Source organism: Sycon ciliatum, chromosome 10, assembly GCF_964019385.1.
Source record: "Sycon ciliatum chromosome 10, ocSycCili1.1, whole genome shotgun sequence".
NCBI classification, from domain to species: Eukaryota; Metazoa; Porifera; class Calcarea; order Leucosolenida; family Sycettidae; genus Sycon; species Sycon ciliatum.
The window spans coordinates 8,939,937-8,967,543 of NC_088652.1; the positions used below are offsets into that span (position 1 = coordinate 8,939,937).

At 47.9% G+C, this 27,607-nt stretch overlaps 2 protein-coding genes across 2 annotated transcripts; both read left to right on the forward strand.

The window, feature by feature from the left end:
* The first annotated feature begins 1,304 nt into the window (after positions 1-1,304).
* Positions 1,305-7,523, forward strand: LOC135826614 (uncharacterized). Its single transcript, XM_065339218.1, has one exon. It carries the CDS (start codon positions 1,305-1,307, stop codon positions 7,521-7,523), a length of 6,219 nt encoding a protein of 2,072 aa, XP_065195290.1.
* A 3,217-nt stretch (positions 7,524-10,740) lies between these two features.
* Positions 10,741-18,397, forward strand: LOC135826445 (uncharacterized). Its single transcript, XM_065339055.1, has 5 exons — positions 10,741-10,848; positions 11,547-11,648; positions 16,146-16,319; positions 16,636-17,037; positions 17,600-18,397. The coding sequence occupies exons 1-5, from the start codon at positions 10,813-10,815 to the stop codon at positions 17,819-17,821; spliced, it is 936 nt and encodes a 311-aa protein (XP_065195127.1). The 5' UTR covers positions 10,741-10,812; the 3' UTR covers positions 17,822-18,397.
* The last annotated feature ends 9,210 nt before the right edge of the window (positions 18,398-27,607 follow it).

Sequence of the window (27,607 nt, forward strand, 5' to 3'; positions counted from 1 at the left end):
TATAGTGGATCTCACTAGATTCTCTCTCTTCTATGTGACCACATGCAGCAGGCCTTACTCGCACGATTAGCGCCCCCCCCCCCCCCCCCCATCTCTCTCTCTCTCTCTCTCTCTCTCTCTCCCTTACTCTTTAGAAGAGTGCCCTATCTCATATAGAAGTAAAATTGAATGGAAAGTTTCCTCCCCAAGCTACCAACTGGCCCCTATTGTGAATTCTGAGACACCTGATTTGTTGAATCGTAATTTCAATATTGAAAGCACGGTATGTCGCATGTACACTGTTTTAACATTCAATATGCCCGGTAGTACTTGTGTATGGCCATTTAGTGCTTCTCAGACCTGAGCCACTCCAAGCCGCTTTAATCCCTACGTTTATAGTTTTTCAAGAACTCGGACAGGTTACTGTTTCTGAGGCTGCATTTACACGGAGACCGAACGAAATGGAACGGAACGAAAACGCGCTGCCACTGAATCGCTTTCAAACAATTTACACGCGAACAGCAAATCGTTTTGAACTGTTCATACGAAAACGGAAATCAGGCTCTAGTTGGCACGTGCTGGACTGGCGCAAGGGCGGGAAGTAACACACTAGTTGGAGTTGGCTAGCTCATGAACGCTCTTTGTGCAGTTGGTTTTAATATTTTCCTTACGATATATTCCCTCTCGGAAAGGGTTCCATGATCGCGTTTCATTTCCAATCGTTTTCACTGTTTACACGAGAACGAAAACGTTTTTGAAAATATTTTAAAACACTTGGAAGTGCGTTTCCATTTCGTTCCGTTCCGGGGTGCATTTTCGTGCGTTGTCATGTAAATGATTGTTACGGAGGTAGCCTCAATTGAAGTATTATTCGTTCTCGTTCTGCTTTTTTGAATGTTGCTGAACAGTTTTCCTCTCCATGCTCTGCTAAATCGTTGCCTGTACGCGCCACGTCTAGCGCCTTGTTTCTACGCTAGCACTTAGCACCTTATTCGTCATCACGCGCTCTTCTTACATCTAGCGCCTTGTTTCTACGCTAGCACTTAGCACCTTATTCGTCATCACGCGCTCTTCTTATCTACATGCATGTGCTAAGTGTTGGTGTAGAGGCAGGGTGTTAGATGTGGCCGTCGCTCTTGCTATATAAGTTCATCGGAGCGTAGGCACAGTTGTTGTTTTCCAGAGTTCTGCTTGTGATGGTATTCTTCTGAATGGTCATCGAAGTAAATCTGAGTATGGTTCAAGACAGTTAGTTGCCTTTCGAGAATATCTCTGGGTTTATGAGCCACATTATTTGGTAGCAGAGGATGGTTTGAATGTTAACCATGGCGGAAACAAAGAGTTCTTTGTCAGTGGCAAGTGACGAGAGTCTGCAAGGAACGGACCAAGTCGGGGCGGACGTAGGTTTGGCGGACGAACAGCAGGTCCCCCGTAGTGGCGGTTCAAGCAGCATTCAGCAGTCAGAGGGCACGGTGAAGGATTTTGGAGTTTCCGATATTGATGACGAAGAACAAGAATATGATGATGAAGAACCGGCGTTCAGCGAAGAATGCCTGAGAACGATGAAGATCAATGCCAAGGCCAATTTCACCAACATTCGAAGACGTTTGCTGACTCGGATAGTGAACGGAGAGGGGATTGGTGATGACGACCTTGGATATCTGGAACACGCGTACTCTGGTGCAGCAGGCGTCGTGGGCGATCTCCTGGGACTGTGCTCTGGAGACGGAGACTTGTCGAAACGGAGGAAGCTGGTTGCGGAGCTGGAAGAGCTTGAGGAGAAGTACAGCGCAGCTGTGAACAGAGCACTGGAAGAAGCCACGTACAGCGCTAGTGTTGGTGGGCGGTTTGGAGCTGGTCATGGTTTGGGATACAGCCAGTACTCGACGGCGAGGTACTCAGCTCCAATGATGACGCCAGATCACTTGACGGAGGTGGGTGCGGAGCGGTCTGACTTTGGCCAGTTGGGGGCCAGGTCAATGCTGTACTCTGGGTCTGCTGGATCTGGGCTGGTGGAATCTGGCATGAAGACTTCTCCTAGTAGCCTAAGTGCCTTGGCCTTTCATGAGAGTCAAGGTGTCACAAGTCCACTCCGGGTTCCAACACCATCTACTGCCAGTACCTCTAGTGCTGATCAGACCAGCAATGGCAGTGCATCAGCGCCAGTGACCGGTTCCGGTGGTAGCAGTGTGTCAGTGGCCAGTGCTAATGATGGTACTGCCAGTAGTACTATGCCAGGCGCAGTCAGTCAGCCCACCAAGAGGAGCAGCGTCAGCAACACCACACTGGGAACGGCCCAGCTGACCAAGAAGTCTGTTCAGTTTAGTCAGAGCCACCAGTCCACTGCCAGCACTCAGTCCAGATTGAGACCAGCAGTGAGTGTGTTATTACCCCCTAGAACGGTCCCTGCAGCTGGAGGTGCAGCTGGAAGTGCATCAACGGTCGTCCCCGCTGTGACAGTCCCCAACACATCCATGGCTCCCCAACCGACTGGGTCCTCGAGCAGCCATATGTATCAGCCTCCACTGACGGGTGAACGACCACTAGCAGCCGACATCGGGCCATGGGCGAGTATGAAGAAAATCACAATACCCACATTCGATGGCGATAAACGGCGCTTCGAGTCCTGGTGGGCAGCGTTTTCCACCTGTGTGGACAAGGCACCGCTAACCGCGGAATGCAAGATGCTTCGACTAAGACAGTATGTCCAGGGTGAGCCGTTGAAAGCCATCGACCGATTCGGGTACACCATCGCTGCGTATGATGCAGCCAAGGCCCTATTGCACCGAAAATATGGCGGAGAGAGGCGCCGAGTTGCCATCCATCTGGAAGAAATTGAGGCCCTCAAACCCGTGCGGAAGGAGCACCCGAGAGACCTGGAGCGGTTCTCGGAACTGCTGGCAGTCGCTGTCATTAACTTGAAGGACTCGGGCCGAGCTACTGAGCTGGCGGCCGGAACCTTCTACCTGACTCTTCTCAAGAAGCTGGATGAGCAGCTGATCACCCGCTACCACCGGTGGCGGCATGAACAAGCTAAGGCTGAGTCGGTAGAGGAGCTGCTTGAGTACTGTACCCAGGAAGCAGAGTTCATGGTCTCCGCTGCGGAGACGAAAGCTGGCTTGATTCCCGTGAGTAAGGCAGAGCCGTCACAGCCAACAAAGGTCCACCGGTCGCCTCGACCAAGCACGTTCGTGACCAGCAGCCAGCCGGCAGCCAAATCACAAAAGTGCATCGTGTGCCAAGGTGAACACAAGCTGTGGCAGTGCCTATCCTTCAAAGCTGCGACAGTGAACAAGCGATGGCGCATTGCCAAGGATTCAGGTGTGTGTTTCCGCTGCCTGGATGTCGGCCACAATGGATGCGACTGCACGCGGAGTCGGCCATGTGGTTTGGACGGGTGCACGAAGCTCCATCATCGCTTTCTGCACGCCACACAGAGCAGAGGCCCTGTGTTTAGCAGCGTGACACGCCCGTCCACACAGGCACCAGCAGCGAACTCTGTCTCAGGGCGTCGGGCAGGACGCGCTATGCCAAACACAGCTAGCACCCAACAGTCGTCCAGCCAAACAGAGCAGCAGACATTCTGCTCCGTCGTCACGGAGGGTTCTCCGTCCACGGAAGAGGAGTGCTACGCCTCCCAGAGCACCCACGTGACCATCAGCCTGAGGACGATACCGGTCACCATCAAGCACGGCGACACAAGCATTCACGTCAATGCACTGTTGGACGATGGCAGCACCATGAGCTACATCAGTGAGGTCGTAGCACACGAACTTGGTCTGCACGGGGAGTTGCAGAGCATCACGGTCAACACGTTGGACGGAACACCGAGTACATTTCAGTCGGTGCATGTGTCTTGCAGCGTAGCAAGTGTCAACGGCATGTTCAGCACAGACCTCCATGCTTGGACAGTGCGGCACCCAACAGGACGCCTGAAGCCAGTCAACTGGCACCGCGGCGCATCGACATGGCCACATCTCAAAGGGATACGTTTCCCTCCCACCGCCAAGCCTGATCGAGTCGACGTTCTGCTCGGCCTGGACTGTGTCGCAGCGCACCAGTCCTTGCACGAGGTGACTGGTAAGCCGGGTGAACCAGTCGCACGGCTCACCCCGCTAGGATGGACCTGTGTGGGGCCGGTACGGGCGAGCCCAGGCAGTTCGCGTATGGGGCATGCGTACCATGCGCAGCTGCAGCTCGGCGGCAATGAGATCAGTCAGCTACTGCGTCGCTTCTGGGACGTCGAGGAGCTAGCCGTACCCGACTTGCCACACTTGTCACCGGCGGAGGAGAAACTGCTCACAAAGACACGGGAATCCCTGGCGTTCAGCGACGGTCGATATCATGTGGGCCTTCCGTGGAAGACAACACCACCGGTCCTGCCCGACAACTTCGCCATGGCACGCAAACGACTGATTGGCACCGAGCGGAAGCTGCTCCTAACGGACGGTCTGGGTACCAAGTACAGCGCCATCATCCAAGAGTACTTGGCAAAGGGCTATATCCGCCGTGTGCCGAAGGAGGAACCACGACCACACAGCATCTGGTACCTGCCTCACTTTCCGGTGGTCCGTCTGGACAAGCAGACAACGAAAGTGAGGATTGTGTTTGATGGGTCGGCGCAGTTCCAAGGCGTCGGAGTGAACGACTTCCTCAACAAGGGGCCGAAGCTGCAACGGGACATCTGCGACGTGCTCCTGCGGTTCCGCAAGCATCCTGTTGCTATTGCCTGTGACATCAAGCAGATGTACCTGCAGATTGGTGTGCACAAATCCGACCGGCCATACCAACGATTCCTATGGCGCAACTGTGATTCCGATGCGCAGCCTGCAGTGTATGAGTTCCAGCGTGTGGTATTCGGACTCGCCTCATCACCATTCCTCGCTCAGTTCGTCTCCCAGGAGCATGCGAGGGTGCTCACCAGTACGGATGAACGTGCGGCTGAAGCAGTCAACAAGTCCACATACATGGACGACACGCTTGATTCCGTGCCAACCGTCGCTGATGGCATCGCACTCTACAAGTCTCTTGTGAAGGTGTGGGAGTCGGCCGGCATGCACCCGACGAAGTGGCTCTCAAACTCGACCGAGCTTCTGGCAGTGATACCTGAGTCAGAACATGGACGCTCCATCGACCTGTCACCAGGGGAGCTGCCAAGAGTGAAGACGCTAGGCATCTCGTGGTCCGCTGCTAGCGACGCTTTCAGTTTTGCCATCCCACCGGATTCCGGCCAGGAGTTCAGCAAGCGGAGAGTGCTACAACGGGTAGCATCCGTCTTTGACCCGCTGGGTCTGCTGGCGCCGTACATCATTCGAGGCAAGATGCTCATCCAGGAACTGTGGCTGCGAGGCTCGACCTGGGATGACCCACTGGAGCCCTCTGTGGACAAGCTGGTGAAGGAGTGGATTGTTGATGCGCGGGATCTGCAGACGCTACGCATTCCAAGACCACTCATGGCAGCTGACGGTGTGTCGTCGCTGCACGTATTCGCAGATGCCTCCGAGAAGGCAATGGGTGCTGTCGCCTACATCATTTCCAAGGACCCCAGTGGAGCTACATGCCGGCTGGTTGCAGCTAAGTCTAAAGTCGCCCCGCTGGAAGCGGTGAGCATCCCACGACTAGAGTTGATAGCTGCCGTCATGGCAGCCCGTTTGGCAGCCGTCGTCAGCCTTGCTCTCGAGATGCAGGATATCTATCTGTGGTCTGACAGCATGAACGTCCTCTGGTGGATCCATGGTCACAGTCGGCAGTTCAAGACATTCGTGGCCAATCGCGTCTCTGAGATTCGTCGTCTCACACAGCCAGAGCAATGGCGGCATGTGACCACTGACCAGAACCCCGCAGATCTGGTCTCTCGTGGGTGTACTGCAGCAGTGCTGACATCATCGGACCTATGGTGGACTGGGCCCGCATTCCTGTCAACCGACGAGCCAGGGCCTGCCAGCCCTACGCTTCAGCCCAGCTCCGGCGCTCGGCAGGAGGTAAAAGGTTTGCCACGCAACCGCTCGCAGGACATGCAAACGTATCATGCAGACGTCCAAAGTGCCAACGATGCACCACCCGAGCAGGATTGGATCATTGACCCAGCAAAGTGGCTAGACTGGCAGAAGACCATCCGTACGCTCACATGGGTCCGGCGGTTCATCTCGAACTGCCGTGCAGCGGCAGAGGATCGCCTGGCAGGAGAGCTCACCCCGATTGAGTTGGCTGACGCAGAGCTGTACGTCGTTCGGAACACGCAGCGTGATGCGTTCGCTGCTGAGATAGTCCTCCTGAGGAAACGCAAAGCAGTGCATGCTACCAGTAAGCTGGCCAAGCTGTGTCCATTTCTTGACGACGATGGTGTTCTACGCTGTGAAGGGCGCTTGCAGTATGCGGAGTTCCTGCCACGAGACGCTGTCCATCCGATCATCCTGCCGCGGAAGCATGCCGTGACCAAGATGCTAATCAGGTTCCAACACGAGAAGGGAAAGCACGCTGCGGGGACGAACGCAACATTGTCTGCGCTCGCCGCCCGCTATTGGGTCATCGCCGCACGGGAGGCCGTCCACGAGTGGGAACAGGAATGCGCAGTCTGTCGCCGGTACCGGAGCAAGCCAGCTGGGCAACGAATGGCACCGCTGCCGGTCAGTCGGATCGTGCCCTCTCATCGTGCGTTCAGCCGCGTGGGCGTCGACTACGCCGGCCCCTTCCTCACCATGCAGGGACGCGGTCGGGCCAGAACCAAACGCTATCTGTGTGTATTCACGTGTCTGGAGACGCGCGCTGTACATCTGGAGCTCGCATTCTCACTCGACACATCTAGTTTCATCAACTGTTTCTTCCGGTTCGTGAGCCGGTGCGGCCTTCCCAATCAAGTCATATCGGACAATGGCACAAACTTTGTTGGTGCAGTTCGGGAGCTGAAGGACCTCATTCGCAACATCGACCAAACCAAAATCCAGACGGGCACCGCACATCATGGTGTGTCCTGGTCGTTCAACCCTCCAGCAGCACCTCATTTCGGTGGTGTGTTCGAGATTATGGTGAAGGCAGCCAAACGTGCTATTTACCACATTCTGTCTGGCAGTGACATCACCGACGAGGATCTGCTGACCGCCTTTGCCGGAGCAGAGGATCTGATCAACTCTCGCCCGATCACCGCCATATCAGTCAACCCCAACGACAATTTGCCCCTCACCCCGAATCATTTTCTGAACGGGAGACTTGGAGAAGTCGTCCTACCGGAGTCTGATCATCCGCGTCAGCGATGGCAACGCATTCAGGAGCTGCTTGGGCATGTCTGGCGTCGCTGGATCCAGGAGTGGCTGCCTCAGCTCAGCAAGCGGGTCAAATGGACGGCAGACCAACGCAACGTGAAGGTTGGTGATGTCATGCTGTTGCTGTCTCCAGACACCGCTAGGCGTAAATGGCCCTTGGCTCGGGTTCTGGAAGTCTACCCCGGGAAGGATGAACGAGTACGTGTTGCCAAGGTGCAGGTGGGTGATCGTACTCTTGTGCGACCCATCAACCGCTTGTGCCCACTGGAGTATGCGTCAGAGTGATGGACTGATGTGGACAGCTTTTCTGCTGTCTGTCTTCTGAAAATCATTGCATGTCCTCTATCTTCTTATTATTATTAGTCAGCGGTATTGCTATATCTTTACCCTGCTGCGGACCTGCTGTCTAGCCACCTGGACTTGCTTTGCTAAGAGCACGATGTTGGGTTCTTAGTGGTGGAGCTAGTAAGGTACTATTTATTTTGTTTTATTTCGATCTGGTCACGTTGTCTCATATCGAGGAAGAGGAGAATGTTACGGAGGTAGCCTCAATTGAAGTATTATTCGTTCTCGTTCTGCTTTTTTGAATGTTGCTGAACAGTTTTCCTCTCCATGCTCTGCTAAATCGTTGCCTGTACGCGCCACGTCTAGCGCCTTGTTTCTACGCTAGCACTTAGCACCTTATTCGTCATCACGCGCTCTTCTTACATCTAGCGCCTTGTTTCTACGCTAGCACTTAGCACCTTATTCGTCATCACGCGCTCTTCTTATCTACATGCATGTGCTAAGTGTTGGTGTAGAGGCAGGGTGTTAGATGTGGCCGTCGCTCTTGCTATATAAGTTCATCGGAGCGTAGGCACAGTTGTTGTTTTCCAGAGTTCTGCTTGTGACGGTATTCTTCTGAATGGTCATCGAAGTAAATCTGAGTATGGTTCAAGACAGTTAGTTGCCTTTCGAGAATATCTCTGGGTTTATGAGCCACAATGATAGAAGTAAACGCAATGATTTCCTTCTGTTTCAGTCGTACTTCGTTGTCGAGTAAAATAGAATCGTCGCCGTGTAAACGCAGCGTGACGCTACTAGTAGCTGCGAGATGCAAAAATTGAGCCTCACAATTCAAGAAAGGGGGCTTATCTAATTTTAGAGCATTTTGAGTTATCCATACCATGACATTGCTGTACCCCAACAGATCACTCTGCAAAAAAACTAGGTCCAAAACCTATATCTTTCACAGAGTTATGGGTGTTTTAATAAGTGATTTATGCATCGCTTTATACTGAAAACCTTCAGCGCAGCCTACCACCACAACACAAGCATCGCCATCATCTTCAGCGTCACCAACCACACCAATGTTGCCATCCCGCACAGCGGCACCAACTTTCCTGTCTTCGTTACCGAAAACACCAATGTCACAGAAGATTTCAACGCCAACAAAAGCAAATACCGGTACTTCAGTTACATCGCAATCACATCCGACGCCACCAACTTCATCAATGTTACAATCGGGCACAACGGAACCGACTGTAAAGTCTTCAGGAACATTACCAACATCATCCACGCCACAAATACGTTCCAATCAACAGTCAATTCAGTCGACAACAGCAACAGCGCGTCCCTCTACGTCTAATGAGATAAGGTTCAATATAGTTACCATGGCATTTGCGTCTAACACAAGCGTTGTTGCAACCACCGAGGATGCTCACCACAATCTAGAGAGGCCCGTTAAAGAGCAACAGAACTCCGCCGTACCTATTGGCTCCGGTGTTGCCGTCTTGGTTGCTGTCGTCTTAGCCATTGTTATCCTCGTTGTATACAAGAAACGGCAACAAAGAAAGCTTGGCCTTTGTTCCCAACACGGTGAGTAGTGATGTACTCGTAGGAATATATTCGTTTTGCTCGGTTATACATGTGCATAGTATAATCTTCACTGGTGAGGGCGGGTGAGGGTTGCACTGCGGTATGTTGACACCTGTTGATGCACATTGGATTAACTGAGTGAAGGATTGTGGAACTACGTGATAGGGTAAAGATGATACTTTTTCATCATTTTGGTAATATGACTGCGTAGTGGCTTATGTTATCGTTCCTATTTAAAGGAATAGTGTGTTGCTCCCTACATGGGAGCTCGCCGTTTTCCTGCCGACTTGAATTCTCACTTGACTGACTCACGACTGCCACCCAGAGCACACGAGAAGTCCATGGTACCGTCCACTCGGAAAACCTGCAAGAAAGCACCACTCCCTCCTCAATACTCTTCTTCACATTGTTGTCCCCAGCGCGGGCTTGCGAATTAGATGGTTTGGAGGCATCAACGTTATGAATGGCCAACGGTCCTCAGCGCTTGTTCAGTACCTCCATGAGCGACACTGACTCACGCTGCTATCTGGTGTTCACGAGGTGTTTGTCACGCTGGAAGCGGAGCGTCTCTGCAAGTTTGTATACCTGTTGAGGTTTGTGCCTGGAGAGCAGTATATAAGTGGTGCTCTTCAGGCACAATCTTCCTCAGCCTACTCAAGCTCAACTGCATGATGAGGGTGAATTCCCCGAAACACTGTGTATTGAGCAGGGAGTGGAGCTTTCTTGCAGGTTTGCCGAGTGGACGGTTCGATGGACTTCTCGTGTGCTCTGGATGGCAGTCGTGAGTCAGTCAAGTGAGAATTCAAGTCGGCAGGAAAACCGCGAGCTCCCATGTAGGGAGCAACACACTGTTACCCTACTATCGCCGAAGTCGCACCAACCTCTTCGTCACATTGTTTCCATTTAAGCCCCATCAATTTTCAAATACAGATACAGAAAATTTACTCAGTCTCGTGACGCAAAACTGTTTGGAACCGGCTGTTAATGAGCTCGGTTCGCCGATAGTGAAGAGAAATTAACCAGGCGTCTAGGGCTTACGCATTCGTCTCCTCAGAGGAGATCAGAGTCATTCACAGTCAGAGTACACAGGGGATTTGCATGTACATGAACATGTACTCTCCTCAATCCTGATGACGGCTCCTGGCCGAACATTTGATTGAGAATTACTGTATTTTGCAGCGAAGAGACCGCTTTGATTGAAGATGGTGTGTGTAAGGTTTCCACTTAATGATGATGTAGTACAGTTTAACACAATTTCACGTGGATGGATAGCCAAGGAGACATATCCATGTAGAAAAGGACCAAGGAACTACAAGTTCAGCGGTGCTGTGTATGTTCTGTGCTAGAGTTAATAGCCAGTTAGTTCTAGAACGTTAGTACTGTCGGTCAGTTGCGTGCAATGTTATTGCATGAGCTGATTAAGCCTGATTGTTTAGCAACTGGTGGTCTTACAGCGTACATGTACATATACATTGTAGCGTAACGTGTAGTTCCTTGGTCCTATTCTTTTCCAAAATTTCTTTACAGCAATTTCACTTATTGAACATTCATACAAACTCCACGGGTAATCTGTGCTTGGATTATTGGTTTGCCTGGTTCCGCACCTCTTCGCTAACATTTGCTTTTGAGATATCCGGAAGGAAAATCTCTAACCTCACGTCCAGGATATAAGATCTCTATATGTGTTTGTGACACTTATCGTTTGTTCCCAGGTCCAATGGTACTGCAGAATAACTTTGCGGTGGGTCAAATGGTAAGCAAACGTCATAGACATAATTATTTAAAAAAACTTACGAAATGCGAGACGAGAAAGAATTCATTTTTTGTGGATGGCCACATAAAATAATTGTGAACCTGAGTGCGATAATGACTGAAAGTGCGTACCCTTTTGAAGTGGGTTCATCCCGTGAAGATCCAGATCACACGGAGTTCTGGTGAGCAGTAGCCTTCAAAATAACCGAAATCAAGCCTCTTTTCCGGCCAAAAGAAACAAAATGAATGAAACTGCAATACAATTGCAAACCCAGAAAACCAGAAATGTATTTACCGCCCCATACCGAGGTCACAAGTACATAAGCACTAGTACGGCATTTCGCGTCCGGACCGTGAAAGTGGTGCTGTGTGTGTTTTTGTGAGTGCGTGGATTTGGAACAAGTTCTATGAGGTGCTCACCTCTCAATAATAGCTCAAGTTCATGAGAGTAAAGTCACAAACAAGTAGTGTACCCAGATTCTTGGAAAATGTGCCAAGTCATGAAGCGTTCTGAATAATGAAACTGTGTTCTGGGGCAATATCATAATTTTCTCTCAGGATCCTTAGCATGTACCGTTATCAGACACAGATTCAACATCATGGTGTTGATTTCCACATTTCCTTTATTCTCGCCTGGGCTATGTCACAGTTGACTCATGACACGATTCCTGTTATGACAAAATATGTATTCCTTCACAGCGGCCATCAAATTGTCAGAATGCTCATGGTGCGGTCGTAAACGAACCGGATCGGCTACAAGATGGATTCCAGGGCAGTCTCGAGGATGCTGCATCCACTCATGTGAGTATTGCTGTGATCGTTTCCCATGGTGCATGGAAACTGGAATACCTGCAATACATGTGGTCTTCTTCTAGGGTGTATGGACACTGATAGGCCTGCAGCAAGTTCCATCTGACATCTGGAGCAATTGGATTTATTCTCTCTTGATAATTATCGAATACGGATTGCGACAGGCGTGCTCCTTTGGCCTGCAGAGACGCAGTGTAATTGTCCTAAACCTGCCGTGAGCATGTGGCATGTCCAACTATCATGCTCGCACTAATACGACACTCAGCACAGGTCACATGTATCAGGGCCTGCTGGAGAGCCGGGTCACGCGCCCGGCTGGGGAACTGAACGACCTGGCGGAACAGATAAGACCGGGTCCAGTCTGATCCTGCTGAAAAATGTCTCAAACTGACAATGGATTCCTAAAATACCGGTATTTTACGACTCGCGGACCCCATCTGTTGCAAATCTAGCGTACACACCAGTCTACAAGCGACAGAAACTCGGCTAGGGTCAAAGGGGCATGGGCCCATGGCATGGGGTCAACTGGTTCGAGCGCGATCTGGCCAGCGGCGAGCAGGAAGTCAGGACATTCAAACTCAAAGTCGATGATGGGGCAGGCAGTCAAAAGCGTAACCATGGTAACTTTGGCTATAGCTTTTGACACAGTTGCAAGTTTTCACTATTTCAGCCGACTGGTGATTTGGACCATCGAGCCCGCAGCGAAGAGAAAAAGAACTCACGCTTTCCAAGACTCTTGGAAGAAAGGTCGACCCTGGCTGGACTACGACCATGCCAGTCTATCCATGTCATCAAGAGTAAGGGGGTTATGTACTCTTGATGTAATGCGCTTTGTGCAAGACGCATTTCCAAAGGAAGACGAAAAAATTCGCCTTTCTGTTTTCCTGCGTTTTGAGCAGGGTTTTTGGTTGTTTTTCTCCCGGATGATCTGACCCGGCTTGACCCGGCTGGCCTGCATGCACCAGGTACACTCTGACCGGGCTGTGCGGAATGTCTAGAGCAGGCCCTGATGTATGTACATGTACGAGATAGTGAGCTTCACAGGACCTGCTACCATGCTCTACGCTATATAACTGTACTAGGAGGAGATTTTTCACCATTAATTTTGAATACTAGTTTCGGTATACAGTATTAAAGGGGCACTCCGGCTTCATTTTCGACGCCGAGTTTTCGATGCCAAGACGAAGGTAGGTGAAAGAGAAGACCCCTCGAACAAGAACGAGTCTCCAGAAGCGATCGAGTCGAGCAGGAAGACGACTTTTGAATTTCGCCGAGCGAGCGCTGATGACGTAATGAGGGATTAGCTTGCCAGTGGAAATGCATCTGCGCACATACATTTCACATACTTTTTGGCCAATTTTCAATCGAAGAGGAGGTTGTTTTCTATGTTCTCTCAACGTCGTGAGCGATCCCGTCTTCTATACCCTTCCAGGTACCCTGAAGGTCCTGCAGAGGAGAATTTATCTCCAGCGAAGCGTTGTTGATCCGCTAAATTCGTCTCGAGACATATTCACCCAGTGCAGTGCTGATAAATGTAGAATGTTGAATCTGTGATAATTGTCGACGATGGAGAGAGAGGTTGATAGCCGCTGTCGCAGGGAAAGTGAAGCTGCTGGAAGTAACAACGGGGAGCTTGTTAGCATCACATGTGCATCCAGACTTCAAAGCAGCTTGACGGAATCGGGGAGTACTGACTATTTGTCTCGCCCTCAGTTTAGTGAATTTTATGACCAGAAAATTATTCGATCAGGATCCCTTCTACAAGATGTGTAGTACAGGTGATTTCTGAACTAACGTGGGTTACTTGACGATATGGAGACCGACCAGTAGACCTACCAACAACGTGTACCTGCAGGAAATTCACCCAAGGCTATTGCTATCCTCTTCAGTGGCTGTTGTTTTGTAGTAAAAATATGTTCACTTCTCTCAACATACTCCTGCATGTCAGCAAGAAGGTGCGCTATGGCCACAATCTTCGCCCAGCTGTGGATGAAGCATGGTCAAGTCATGGCAGTACATATACTTGAAACAGATGAGAAATTGAAGTTCATTTGTGATGGGAAGTTTGACAGCCCCAGTGACCGAGTCAAGCATTGTCTTTTGCCGTGGCACAAATTGCTGAAGAATCCGAGATGGTCTTGGAACTATGCACATGGATACTACCAGAAATAATGGTGGCATGAACCATTGTGGAATGGGACAGCTCACGGAGAATACTGGAATAGCTCAAGTATCTCTAAGTGATTGTAAATCCTGTTCTGGCTGATAGCTTCGGCCTGCTGCGCCCGTCCATGTACAATGATGGGAACATGCATTTCTGTTTTCTACATATTTGCCGGCTACTGTACTGTGGTATTACAGTTGCAGGTCCCTTATATAAAAAATATGTTCAACCCCCTCCCACATTATAAATATGAACTAACAATTTCACTGTTGGACTCGCAGGTGGGTAGAGAGCAAAGGATTAATTTATAGCAAAGAAAAGGACCAGGGAACTACAAGTAAATTAGTTACGCTATACTGTCCACGAACAATTTCACTGTATTTGAAATAATTTTGTTTGATACCCTGAGAACTCTGAAACTTTGCAGCACTGTGGATTATATGTGGATACAACATTTATAGAAGGAAAAGTGGAATGATTTCTAACACATTGTTCAAATAATTATAGGACTGAATTGAGATTGTGAGCACATTCCAATCAGCACTCTACATATTTATAAGCGGTGGAAATCGTTAGGAATAGGTCGTGAGTTGTCAGAGTGCTCCAGTATATGAGAGAATGTTTTGTTTGTCTAATCGACGGCTCGTTTGAAGCCAGAGTTGTTTGAACTTGTTTCAGTCGACTTGATTCTAGATAGTAGTCGGAGGAGTACTATGAAGTACACACCACACGTAGTCCGTAAGGTATCTCGTGAGAATTCTGTCGGTACACATCAGGTATCAGCTTGGAAAGATGGATCCTCTCTGTTTCTTGAAAGCCTGTATAATTGGACTGTGGCTCCAGCGATTCCCTTCTCAGAGCAGATACCATACCCAATACGGTCAATGCATATTGGACAGACCTGTATGCACAACAGAAATAGTGGAGAGAAATCTCTCAGCTCATGAACACGTCAGTGAAGTTTGAACTGCCGTTGTTTGTGGCCATCAGTATAAACCTATCGACTATAAGAATAATGTGCAAACAAACTTCTATAACCACAGCTGGGGCCATGGAATTATAAACTTAGGGAACTGCCAATTCTGGTCTGAGTTGCGTTCGAGGCCTGCAATTCATGATGGCTATCGTATGTTGCATTGACCAGAGATCATAATATTATTATAAAACTTCCATGCCACATTGAAACACGCACCACTTTCGAGTACTTAGGTATCCCTCACCAAATGGGCATTCGTTCTCGGGGTGACAGGCGTCACTATTCGTTATGCCTGGATCAGATTTCATTGACCCAAACTGTCATGAAGAATCATTTTTACTTTGACTGGATTTCAGTACAAGTTGTAGAACTGCAGAATCAATTTCGTTGTATTTGGGCAACCATTTCACTACAAACGCTCTATTGGGAAAATAGAATTTTTTTATAAAATACATGTCCAAATTCCACATCTACCCAAATCGGAATACTTGATCACGTATTCAGTACTACACAGAATGTTTAGAAAACGCCAGAGAATAGGAATTTGCTAACAAGAACTCCAGGCCAGGGTACTAGCATACGAACAAAACAAGATAAAAACTCACCAGTGTACTTGTGGTAATTCATGTCGGTGTAATATTCACGATAAGCAACGAGGCACCCTCCGATTTGGTCAAGCTGCTTTGAAGTCTGGTTGTTCAGGTGATACAAACGGGCTCCCTGTTGTTACTTCCAGCAGCTTAACTCTCCCTGCGACAGCGGCTATCAGCCTTTCTCTCCATCGTCAACAATTATCACAGATTCAACATTCTACATTTATCAGCACTGCACTGGGTGAATATGTCTCGAGACGATTTTAGCGGATCAACAACGCTTCGCTGGAGATAAATTCTCCTCTGGAGGACCTTCAGGGTACCTGGAAGGGTATAGAAGACGGGATCGCTCACGACGTTGAGAGAACATAGAAAACAACCTCCTCTTCGATTGAAAATTGGCCAAAAAGTATGTGAAATGTATGTGCGCAGATGCATTTCCACTGGCAAGCTAATCCCTCATTACGTCATCAGCGCTCGCTCGGCGAAATTCAAAAGTCGTCTTCCTGCTCGACTCGATCGCTTCTGGAGACTCGTTCTTGTTCGAGGGGTCTTCTCTTTCACCTTCCTTCGTCTTGGCATCGAAAACTCGGCGTCGAAAATGAAGCCGGAGTGCCCCTTTAAAGTCACTCTTGATGGGTAGTGCTAAGTCATAAGAGCCTAAGGGCGCATTCTAACCAGTGATATTCGCTATTTACCGCTATAGAAATCTGTAATAAACGGTCTATCCATCCGGATTTTGTTGCTCCCTGCAGGGCTGCTCCATATTAAATCGTTCAGAATCAGGTACTGCAATTACGGAGAGCTCCTATGCAGCGATCGGAGCAGAAACAGCTAAAGCCAGCTCTAGTCCGCTTGCTATGAGGCCAACTCAGGCTCAAAAATCCAGTTGCATCACGAGTGAAGATCCTCCGAATCAATCCACTGAGGTATGTGCAATTGATGTTCCACGCACTCATATTCTTCATCTTTTACTTGTTAATAATGATCTGTTCATTTGTAAGAGAAAAAGATGCAAACAGGAAAAGCCTGAAGAAGTCTGGCTTGCTTTTTTTGACAATTTGGATTGGACTTGGTTCGCATACTAAACACAGCAGCAAACCATGCCATACTATTCTTGTAGTGATACGTTTCGGTGCTTAGTAAGATTCCGCCTTTCTGTCAGGATGTTTGAAAATATTATTTTGGACAGTTTATCGCTGTTCTCCAATTCATTTTTCTCTTTGATGCATTGAACTTGCGCAGGCCACGGGACTTCAAGCTGCTGCTGAACACAGCCGCCTTGAATCAGTAGACAAGATGTTTACGTATGAAAGTGTGTCCTACATTCATCCACTACGGCCTATTAATCAGACGGTGCCAGTGACTTCCGCTGCTGCTTCAATGGACAAAAGAAAGATTCGAACCAAAGATGAGAGCGCAGATGACAGCCAAATACCCCTGCAGGTGTGTTGCCTGGCAGGTGAACCTCGCCCAAGTATTGAAGATGATGCATACGAGAACGCACACCAGAAGACTGCATATGACCAGGATTTCAATCCGGATCAGTACGATAACGTCAAGTTTGTTGGCGGAGCTGGGAAGCACCAGACCACTCCAGCAAATACAGGAGAGTCTATCTACGACAACGAAGTGATACTTGCCAAGGTAAAACTTTATTCTGAATTTGCGTTATGGCATTTAGAAGCTGTCAAATGAAAATGATAAGAGGAGATAAATTCTCTGCTCTCTCGATCCTACCCTCCGTCTGACGCATATTCTTCCGCAAAGTCACAATCACCTCGGGTGGATAAACGCGCTTGTTGTCTCTCTCTCTCTCTCCCTCTCTCTCTCTTGTTACTTGACGTTCTTCGGTAGCATCTTTGTTGAGGAGATGACCTGACCATCCTTTTCACTGCCCGGTTTCGAATGGACTCCAGCATCACGAACGAATAGTTTTGAAATATTATACGGTCGCATAACAAGACCACGGCAGATCTAATGCCGTTGTAAAGACCTTGAATCATTCACAAGTGATGGAGTTCAAACCTCGCAGAGCATGCTACATCACATGCGTACTATCTTGTTTCCACCCTTACTCCTGGAGTATATTTTAGCTAGTATTTGAGACAATGAATGTTATTCAGTGTCTCAGGGTAAAGGCCTCTGGAAAGGAACTGCCTCAATCTTGCATGGTACTTTCATTTGGTTGCTCTACTCTTCCTACCAGATGGAGCCAACTGCTGCTAATGACCACACATATAACACTCTCAGGGAGGTAACAGAGCCCGTTCCAGTCCTGCCGATGTTACCATACGACGTATTGGATCCTTCTCAGGTTCCTATCAACAATGTAACTCCCGCGTCCGGAAGTTCAACAGAACAAGCCAAGGCGAATGCTCATCAAGACGAATGCACGTATGAAAACACTCCAAAGATAGCGAAGCATTGAATGTTCCTCCTAAAACTATTAATTCTCAGCTTGTACTTTCATCGTTTACAATAAATATTAAAACCCTGCTAAGGATCGAACAATGTTCACTTCATGACATGTACATCTGGTATAAATATGTCGAGTCGCCACTGGCTTTTCCGCAATGCACGCAAATTGTATTTTACATTCCATAAAAGAGCAACACCCTTTCAATCACTTTCTGGAATTCATGAAGGTTTCAACACAAAAGGTACCCGCGTTCATTTTTTAAACGTTACATAGGCTTGCGTGACGCGAGCTGTGCCAGGATGTACGTAGTAACTGATGGATGGGACAGAGGCATTGTACATATCACGTGCATTTAGCACTTACCATCGACCATGAGTTACAAACCTATCGTTGTTGTCTGTTATTCTTTTTTTATTTTTTGATCTTTCGAATAGATAGTGCATTGAGCACCTATCATTGAACATGAGTTATGTGTCTATCGCCTGCTGTCTTACATTTATTTTTTACTTTTATTTTTTGTTTTCCTCTCTGCTCACTCTGCCTGTCTTCTGGCACATGCGAATACGTGGACTTACTGTTGACGTAAACGCGGACGTGCGAATAATAATAATAATAATACATAATACATTATAATATGAATGTGTGTGTGCATGTGTGAGATATAAAGAATGAATGTGTGTGTGTGTGTGAGAGAGAGAGAGAGATTTAGAGAATGTGTGTGCGGACGCGCGTGTGAGTGTATGTGTATGTGAGAAAAGGGAGAGAGTGTGGGTGTATGTTTGTGTAGTGGTGTGGGCAGGTGTGGATTTAGCATTTGTCCCCAGCTCTATTCTATATCATTCATGCCGGAACTACTGCTGCATAGCCCCAAGTCTGAAGATTTGGCAACTTCACGCCTGCACCTGACTCTTGCGCTATGATACGCGTCGCCCATGACACCCCTCGAAATTTCCCACCTTGCTCCCCCTTATGTTCTGGCTGCCCGTTTTGGATCCATCAGTTGCCTGGTGATCGTAGAGATACGCGAAACTCGGAGTTGTGACAAAGCTTCCAAACTCTCTCTCTTGTGTACAAGGCTCTGCCCTACATTGGCATTGAGCACTCTTCGGACAGTGAAGCACACCACTTGACTAATACATATAATATATATTTGATGTTTATGCAAAAGAGAAGACCAAGGAACTACAGTCAATACCGTCGATCAGTGTTGTGCAATGTTATCACATGATCTGATTGTTTAGTAACTGGTGGTGTTAGTGGACAGTATAGCGTGACTTGTAGTTCCTTGGTCTTTTTTCTCTTTTGTATAAATATAACATTGGCTCTCCATCTGAGTCCATAATTGAAGTTCGCTCCGTTTACGAGGAAACGTTAGGGGACTATGACATCATCATTCATTTTCTGTGGTCATGATTGATTTTTTTCTTTTATTCCCTTGTAATTACGCTGGAAGCTGACGTGGTTTGTTACGTGTTTTCGTGGCTGCCGAGCATCTTACCTGCGCCGCGGATCACGTTCCACCTGTTTAGACCAGTGCCGCCTTGATGGTTTGTAGGCTGGCCAGCTTTAGTAGTATGCTGATTCTAATAATACCCTGTATCTGGTTGTGGGTTGAATAATGACTTTTAATAATAGCTGGTTGACATGCTACAATTGTTTTCGGTTCTTTTATAATGTAACTCGGACTCAGTTCTTTTATATACTCGATTTCGGTACCTTATTGCATTCCGCTTGGTTTTGGCATTCTGTATCACAATTTTGTGGTTTCGCAACTAAAGTTTTGCGTCACAGTCACTTAGTGCACTAGTGGAGTATACTACTACTACTAGTACTGAGCACTGAGAGTACTGTGATCACACTGCTCACACACACACACAGTCAGGTAGATACGCACTGGCACTTCTCGGATCATTCACTGAAGATCTGGGAAATGTTCAGTTGCGCACACTCTCAAGTCAATGATCAAGCCTTGGACTGTCTGCAGTGAAAGGTGCAGACCACATCTGCAAATCACAAACTGATGAAGAAATCCATTCTCTGCTGTATTCACGTCCAGTGCCCAGTGGAGTGATATAAAAAAAGTAAAGTTTGTACATCCGCGTTACCACCGGCTATACAGTTGCGTTGGGAAACACTACCAGCTTGAGGAGTTACACATGTGCCAGGCCACCACCATGCCTGCGATACCAGGTTGGCAGATGCAGCGCCTAACGGCGAGGGTGAGGTGGTAAGTCTCACAACCAATGTCCGAAAAGGCGGCTAACTTCGTTAGCTGCATCCTTGTTACCTTCGCTCCGAGTAGTGAGTGGAGTGATATGCTGTATGATAATTAATGACTGAGACACAGGCGAGTTTCCGACACGTACACATCCTGTAGCTTGCAAACAGAAGGGGACTATGTTTCCTGCTGCTGCGACTGATATTGTGCATGCGTGCAGTATAATGTGAACAATCACCAGCACTTGTCCGTGTATCCGACTTTTAAAGTTTATTACATAGCAGCAGCAACATGCGGTGTCAGCTCTCAATAGAATTGTACTATGACACGTTCAAAATGAACACACATGATTACAACATGTAGATTGTTTTTGTGAGGGAGACCTGCTACATGTAGCCACAGATATCAAACTACAATTCTCACATACTAGTACAGTCATTGTACTCATACAGTAGAATAGTAGCTAACGCTGTTGCCAGAGTCTGTATAGCAAATTGTACGGGTAGGTATGAATGACTTGTGCCACTACATGTGAATACTATGAACACAGCACACAGGTGCAAGAGAAAGTTTCCAAACAGTAACTAATTATACAGTGTGGCTACAGCTACCTGTAGCTGATCTCTCTAGCTTGCTCTACTGGTAACCAGTGCCTGTTCTAGTTTAGCTACTGCTTTTCCGGCAGTGGATCTGCAGCATGGGGGCACGAGCAAGTTCACTTCCTGCTGGAGTTGGAGTGAAGAAATATCATGACCGTCTGTGTGCTGCTTACAGCAATGTGCAGTTCTGCATAGAGACTGATGCAGAAAAAGAACGAATCTTGCAAATGGACGAGCTGATCTCCATGTGGTGTCCAAGCAGAAGTTAAACACTAGGATGCGTGAAGCAGAGAGACTTGGCACAACTGCGGGCAATGAGTAGCTGGCTCATTCATTTGCGTCTGAAGCTAGGAAGCTGCGCAAGATGAAACTTGCCGAAATCCCCACTGTCAAGAAAGCCATGCGAAAACGCATACACGGGAAGACTTTCCGTACCATTGCCTTCGCATCGGCTGGAGCAGGCAAAACCATGCTCTTCACCAAGAAGGGTCCGTATGAATGGGCAAGAGGGCATATCTGGCAACACATCGCTGTCCTGCATGCGCTGGAGCTGCGCTTGGCAGAAGTGCGCAATATCACAAGCATCGCTGAGCTGCTGGATTTGCAAAATTACGGCATCATAAAACTAGGTGAGCAGGCTGAAGTCATTGATTTTTGTTTGCAATCATCCTGAGTCTGTCTGCATCATTCTCGACGGCCTCAACGAGATAAAGCTCGCCGACTGCAGCAAGTTCATGATCGAAGTCATCTGGGGCAAAGAGTTGCCGGGAATCAACCGGATCCTTACGTCATGCCATTCAGCAGAAGCAATGAAGCTGACACAAAGCAGCGAGATAGTCTTCCATTGTCGTCTTGAGCTGCTGGTCTTCGAGAAGGAGGGTTTGGAGTACAACATTTGCAATGTTCTGTCCGCAGACGATGGAGCCAAGTTGCTAGCGGAGCTTTGCAGCAACCCAGAGCTAACCACAATGATGTGCACACCATTTTTCGCCAAAGCAATCTGCAGCCTCTACCGACACAGTCACTGGCTGCCCAACACGACGTCTTCAATCTTCAACTCACTGATCTTTCATATACTGCGGCAGCAGAAATCAAAGCCAGCGCGTGGTGGTGAGCAATACACCGATTGGGATGATGTTCCCCAGGATGTGCAGGAAAATCTACATGATCTCTCCTGGTTCGCTTTTAACATTCTTGTCCATCGAAAAGTCATCTTCACGGATGCTGATTTCAACATGTTTTCATTGTCATCCGCAGCTCAAACACTCAGCATGCTCATCGCCTGCGACACGGCATCACCACAGTCCAGGGCTCAGTGGCGTTTCAGCCACCTGGCACTTCAGGAAGCTCTAGCATCTCTCTACATTGCTAGACAAAACCCCATTGCAGCTGACGTCGCCTGGCTTGTGCAGCGCCTTGTAGCATTCACAGGCAGCCTCAAAATGTTTTGGTGCTTACTGGCCACTGAGCTAGACAGTGAGTCCGTCAATGTGTTGATCGAAGCCCTTGTCAATCCTCAGTCCGCATCGTCTACTGAGCCACAGGATACCGACCAGCATTCCACAGGAGCAGAGAGTCACAACATAACGTGTTTTCTCTTCACAACACACGACCAAATCATGGAATGGGCCGACCACGTTTCCTCCTTTCTCTCGCTGGACGAAGCAGAGCATCCTACAGAAGAGTTGCTGGCTGGCAGGGTCGACCTGTAGTTTGCTTCGGAAGTGTTCCGTCGCAAAATTGACCCAGCCGTCACCAAAATCACCTGCAAGGAGTTCGTTCGTTCATTGCTAGCCATATGGACGGATCGGGTTCCGAGTGCCAGTACACAAATTCTGCACGACTGCCTGGCCGACGAGGCACAAGGATCGGTCATTCAATGCTTCACCGTCACTCTCATTTCAAAGCTACCTCCAGTTCCTCAATTCGACGAAGCATCTCAGCCAAACGCAGCCCAGGACAACGTCAGTACCGTGGAACGAAAGCAACGAATCCTCCACGCCTTCCGGGTCTTCGCCGAGCACGTCCACGCCCAGCAAAGCAGCATCGAAGGCATCCCCAGCATGCAAGCCATCATCAAGTAGTACGGAGTAGATTTAGATGGCATTCCTCTCATGCCATCCGATTGCCAGGCCATCAACGCAGTGATGATGCACCACCACCAGTTCATCACCCGAATCAACCTGTTCAACTGTGGTATAGGTGATACCGGGTAGACCCGGGTGCTCGAATCAGAAACGATTTGACAGGTGTGGAATTTCTCATCTGTAAATCTCAATAATGTCAGAATATACTTTTGGAGAGGCGATGGAACAGGGAAGAGAGTCTGGCTTGACCCACCCAGCAGGAATTCAGAACCTGGGTGCGCTACAACACAAGCTACAGTACGCAGTAAAATTGTCGTATTTCCTTCGGATTTTTTATTTGAAAATTGGGTGCTCGAATCAGAAACAGCGAACTCGTCAGATCGTCTCCGATTCAAGCACACGGGTCTACCATCGTCTACGCTTGGTGTGGCAGTTGAGGGCAGGGAGTAGTAACTTACTACTTCATTTTTGAGAGCAAGATGGTCAGTGGAGCCGCAGATTCAGCAGGTCTTTGGCAGCACCGTACAGGAGACCCATATCCTCGAATCAAGGACCCAGCAAAAAGTGGGTCACGAGTATTTCAAAAAGCGTTTACCGGGCAGCGCTGAAATTTGGCATACCGTTAGCGGGCCGTATGTTGATGGTATTTGTGAACACTAAACGAAATCGGAACAAGTTAAGGTACAATTTCAGGGTGTTTCTGTTTTGGTACCCTGTGTCTCATTCGAGCACCCGGGTCTACGCATGCATGGCTGATGGCATGGCTCTACTACGCAATCTTACGTACATCGACCTGCGAGCGAACAACCTAACAGATCCTCACACGGCCCATATCGCAGCGTGTATCGCATCCAACAAGTCAACAGTGCGAGCACTCTACACATCCGTGAACCTCTTCACCAGCAATGCTACTGCCACCGTCTACAGCAACATACACCGCTGTACGGGACTGCTGGTAGTGGACCTTGGAGGTCCAAAGTGCACCGATCCAGTAGTGAACCTTGACGTCATCACCACCGTCTGCAGCAGCTGCCCAGATCTCCTGTTCGTCGGTCTCTTTGACTACGTACTGGATATGGAAGGTCTATGCCAGCTAGCACCATTGTTAGGAGCACTGAGGCTGAGAGGGCTGGTGCTGACCAAGATTGGGATGAAGCAGAACTCGGCTGCGATCGTCAGTCGAATAATTCAACAGCAACACGAGAGTTTGATGTACCTCTCACTCCGTCGCAATGAGCTAACTGGAGATTTCCTGGAAATCGTTCGTTGTGAGCTGAGTCAGTGGCGACGCCTCGAGCAGCTGTACCTGAACGAAGATTGCCTCTCGTCGGGAGCTCTGCCGGTGCTTGTGTCCCTGCTGCCCAGTCTGCCCAAGCTCTCCGTGCTCAGAGTGGTGAGGAATGATTTCCGAGATGCTGACGACGAAGCAAAGCTGTTCGCCGCGGCTGTTGAGAGCTGCTCATCCCTGAAGGAGCTGTTGATGCCTGAAATAGCTCTAGTGTCTCCTCGGCTGCGCGAAGCTCTAAGTAGCAAGGCTACAGTCCATTTCAAAACTATAGACGCGTACCTAGGCAAAAACCGTTATGCCAGCATCTATACCACATAAAATCTGTGATCACTTTGTGCATAAATTTTTCCAAATTGGGCGTCTGTTATCCAATCCTTTAGAAACTATATGAGAGTAATTGTGGAGCGATCCTGAACAATATTCCGAAAACTATTCTCAAAAAGTTTCAGCCAAATTTGAAATATTTCAAAAACCCTACGCGTCTATAGTTTTGAAATGCACTGTAGAGATGATCTGAAAGTGCAGTATGTGCGAAGTCGCTTGTACGACGAAGTGAAGAATGACGAAGAAGAGGAGGAGTACGGCGATGAAGGAGATAGTGAGAGTGAGGAATGAGGAGGTGAGAGGATTGACATGGACGGATTTCTGTCCTTATGCAGAAAGCTTCGTTTTCGTCTATCACTTCCTCCTGGCATACAGTCCGTCTGTATATGTGCTTAGGAGTGCATGTGCGTATGTGTGCATGCGTGGTAGTATTGCTGCGTGTGCGTTCTTGTAAGTGCATATACATGTATATGTGTATACTTGAGTGTACATGTGTGTGTGTTTGTGTGTTTGTTTGCATGTGTGTGTGTTTGTGTGTTTGTTTGCATGTGTGTCCGTACGTTTGTATTTCCCATGGACATTCCTTCCTTCATTTTCACACAGTTCAAGGGATCACTGCGTTGATCTTTGACCTCTAGACTTTGGACCCTGTAATTGGATGTTTTTGTTCCGTGATTTTTTTCCATAATTCTGGACTGTTGCTGATAGAAGTTGCTTTCTACAACTATTCGTTTTTGTGGATGTGGTTTTAGTTGATATGGGTGATCATTTCTTTTCATGTACATGTACATAACGTTATACATGGTATGTCTGCTTGTATGTTTGTAGAGTTGTCGACAGATGCATGACCCTCATTTGATTTTTCATATGAGCTATATGTGTGCTGTACTATTATTATTATTATTATTATGTTTGTAGATTATTTAGTGAATTTTGTTAAAATGTTTGTTGTGCAGAGTGAGTAGAAAAGAGAGAATAGAAAACACAGATGAAAATGATCATTAAGAACGAACATTCATAGCATCATCACCTTGCCACTCACGTACTTCGAAGTAGTTGTTACTTGTGCATAGTGCAATGTTTTTACTGGTCGCAGGTTTCTTGGCTAATCTTTGTATCTGCTAGGCACCTCCTCCCGTACCTTTTCTAGCTGGCCTGCATGCACTTGCGTACTCATATTTTGTCTCCTTTTGTTCCGTTGCCCTGGGTAGCTACTTGCGCGCCCATATTTGCCATAGCTACCCAGGCCCTTTATCTTGCCGTTCAGACTTGATCTCTTCCTCTCTTTTCTCACTCTTCAATAATCACCATGTAGTCGTTTTGTTCGTCCTGGTCTTAGTCATCCAGTCTCTAATAAATGTCGTTCCACCAACCTACCTGTTCCCGTTGTAATGTCTGGATAATATGTCGCCAGTCATCCTTTTTCGTATTTAACATATCTATTGAATGGGATATAGTTGTAAGATATCTTTTTCGCAAGTCAATACTTTCCCCTCCGTTTGATTTTTCACTTTCGTGTTAGTATTCTCTGATGAGTGTTCTTCAAGTACGTGTGTGAATGTGTGTGTGAATGTGTAAATGTGTATGTGTGTGTTTGTAAATGAAAAAAGTGAATATGTATCCCCGTGTCAAAGCAAAATTACGAGGATTTTGCGAGCATAATTGCGAGTATAATTCCACGATTTCGTGAGCATAATCCACTGGAGCCTACCGGCGGATTATGCTCGCGAAATCGTAAATAATTGTGCTTTCGCGGAGTCTCGAATTGTGCTCGCAAAATCCTCATATGCTTAGGTGCGCGGGGATACATATTCACTTTGTTGTATTTATGGAGCCTCAAAGTTCGGAAATTGTGCATTTTTCGTACTTATAAGTGGCCATAAGTACAGCAGAATACATGAGCATCCCCATACCAAGGTGCTCACGCATGCAAAAGATGAACATGAAAAGGAGAAAAGAGTACTTCTTCCATTCAATAGTTGACTTCTTTCGTAAACATATTTTTTATCTCCAAATTAGTTTGAGTTACCTTTGACAATTATCCTGTTCAACAGTCTTCGTAATCATCATACTTGTCCAACCGATGTCACCCTCACCTTGCAAATAATCAGCTCATCTCTTCCGTAGCTCCACTTCTCCTTCCATCATGACCAAACATCAGCATGTATCTCATTTTTTTAAGTATTAGAGCAATATCCATAGCCTGCGCAGTCATGGCTGCTAACATCCAGAGGTCATGACTTCGTATCATGCATAATGTACATGTACGGAGAGTTTGCAGACTATCTGTCAGTATCTCGTCCCCCCGGGATACCCGATAAAGGCTGCTTCAATCGTATCTTCTACTACGTGTACTGTATCAGTGTGAGGAAGAACTTTGAAGAAGACGAGTTTGAGCATACAATAATGTATTGCCATGATTTCTACCCTGCCTTTCGTTGAAAACACTGTCTGCATGACCTCCGAACCCTTTACCATGCAGGCCACCACAGTGATCAGGTGCATTGTACACAATTTTGTAGCCTACAATCATAATGAACTGTGATACTTCGAAGTACAATCGAAGTACAATCATGTAGTTATGCTCTTACCTCCGTAAGGATTGCAAATTATGCTCCAACATTTCAACCATCAAATTACGCCAACAATTATGTCGGCATAATCCGCCGTGGCTTAGCTTGTAGATATGTTAATTAAGGTAACAGCCTGGTAGCAGCCTGGTCGTAAATTTCATATGGCATTCAACGGACCATAACTTTGGTGTCTCTCGATGGATTTGAGGGGATGTTTCACCACACACTCCTGCCACTATGCTGGCCCTCTGGATATGATTTGACAGTTCTTTCGCCTCACTGACAGGCTTTCCAGGCCGTAAAAACTCAAAACGCCGGCATAGTGCCATGGTGTGCGAGTCACCCCGGAGCCAAATTAATGCATTTACATATTTTCACATTTTCTTGCCCATTCTGTCCGTGCGCGGGATCCAAACCTAAAAAAAGTCCGGAAGCAGCCATGCGTGGTGGGATAGGGCCCCTCAACGTGGCCCTGGTATCTGTCACAACGGCACGAGTGGGCGTTCTCACACCCGGCTCCCACAAACCCAAGTCAATTTTTGAATTTGTTTAGGTTTAGCACGTGCTACGAGGTCGTACCTTTGATACAACATCCAGTGCTGGGACCTCCACTGCGAGCCATTTCCACGCACTGCAAACCAAATCCAGGATACCCTCAAAAATCGGCAAAGACTACCACTCACGTTCCACTACTGCCTAGTACTGA

What these genes read in the sequence shown, in the direction of transcription:
- LOC135826614 (XM_065339218.1), top strand. Translation starts at nt 1,305, where the DNA reads ATGGCGGAAACAAAGAGTTCTTTGTCAGTGGCAAGTGACGAGAGTCTG.
- LOC135826445 (XM_065339055.1), top strand. Translation starts at nt 10,813, where the DNA reads ATGGTACTGCAGAATAACTTTGCGGTGGGTCAAATG. An exon ending in CTCCGAATCAATCCACTGAG is followed by an intron (nt 16,320 to 16,635) that starts GTATGTGCAATT and finishes GAACTTGCGCAG; the next exon opens with GCCACGGGACTTCAAGCTGC. An exon ending in ACGAAGTGATACTTGCCAAG is followed by an intron (nt 17,038 to 17,599) that starts GTAAAACTTTAT and finishes TCTTCCTACCAG; the next exon opens with ATGGAGCCAACTGCTGCTAA.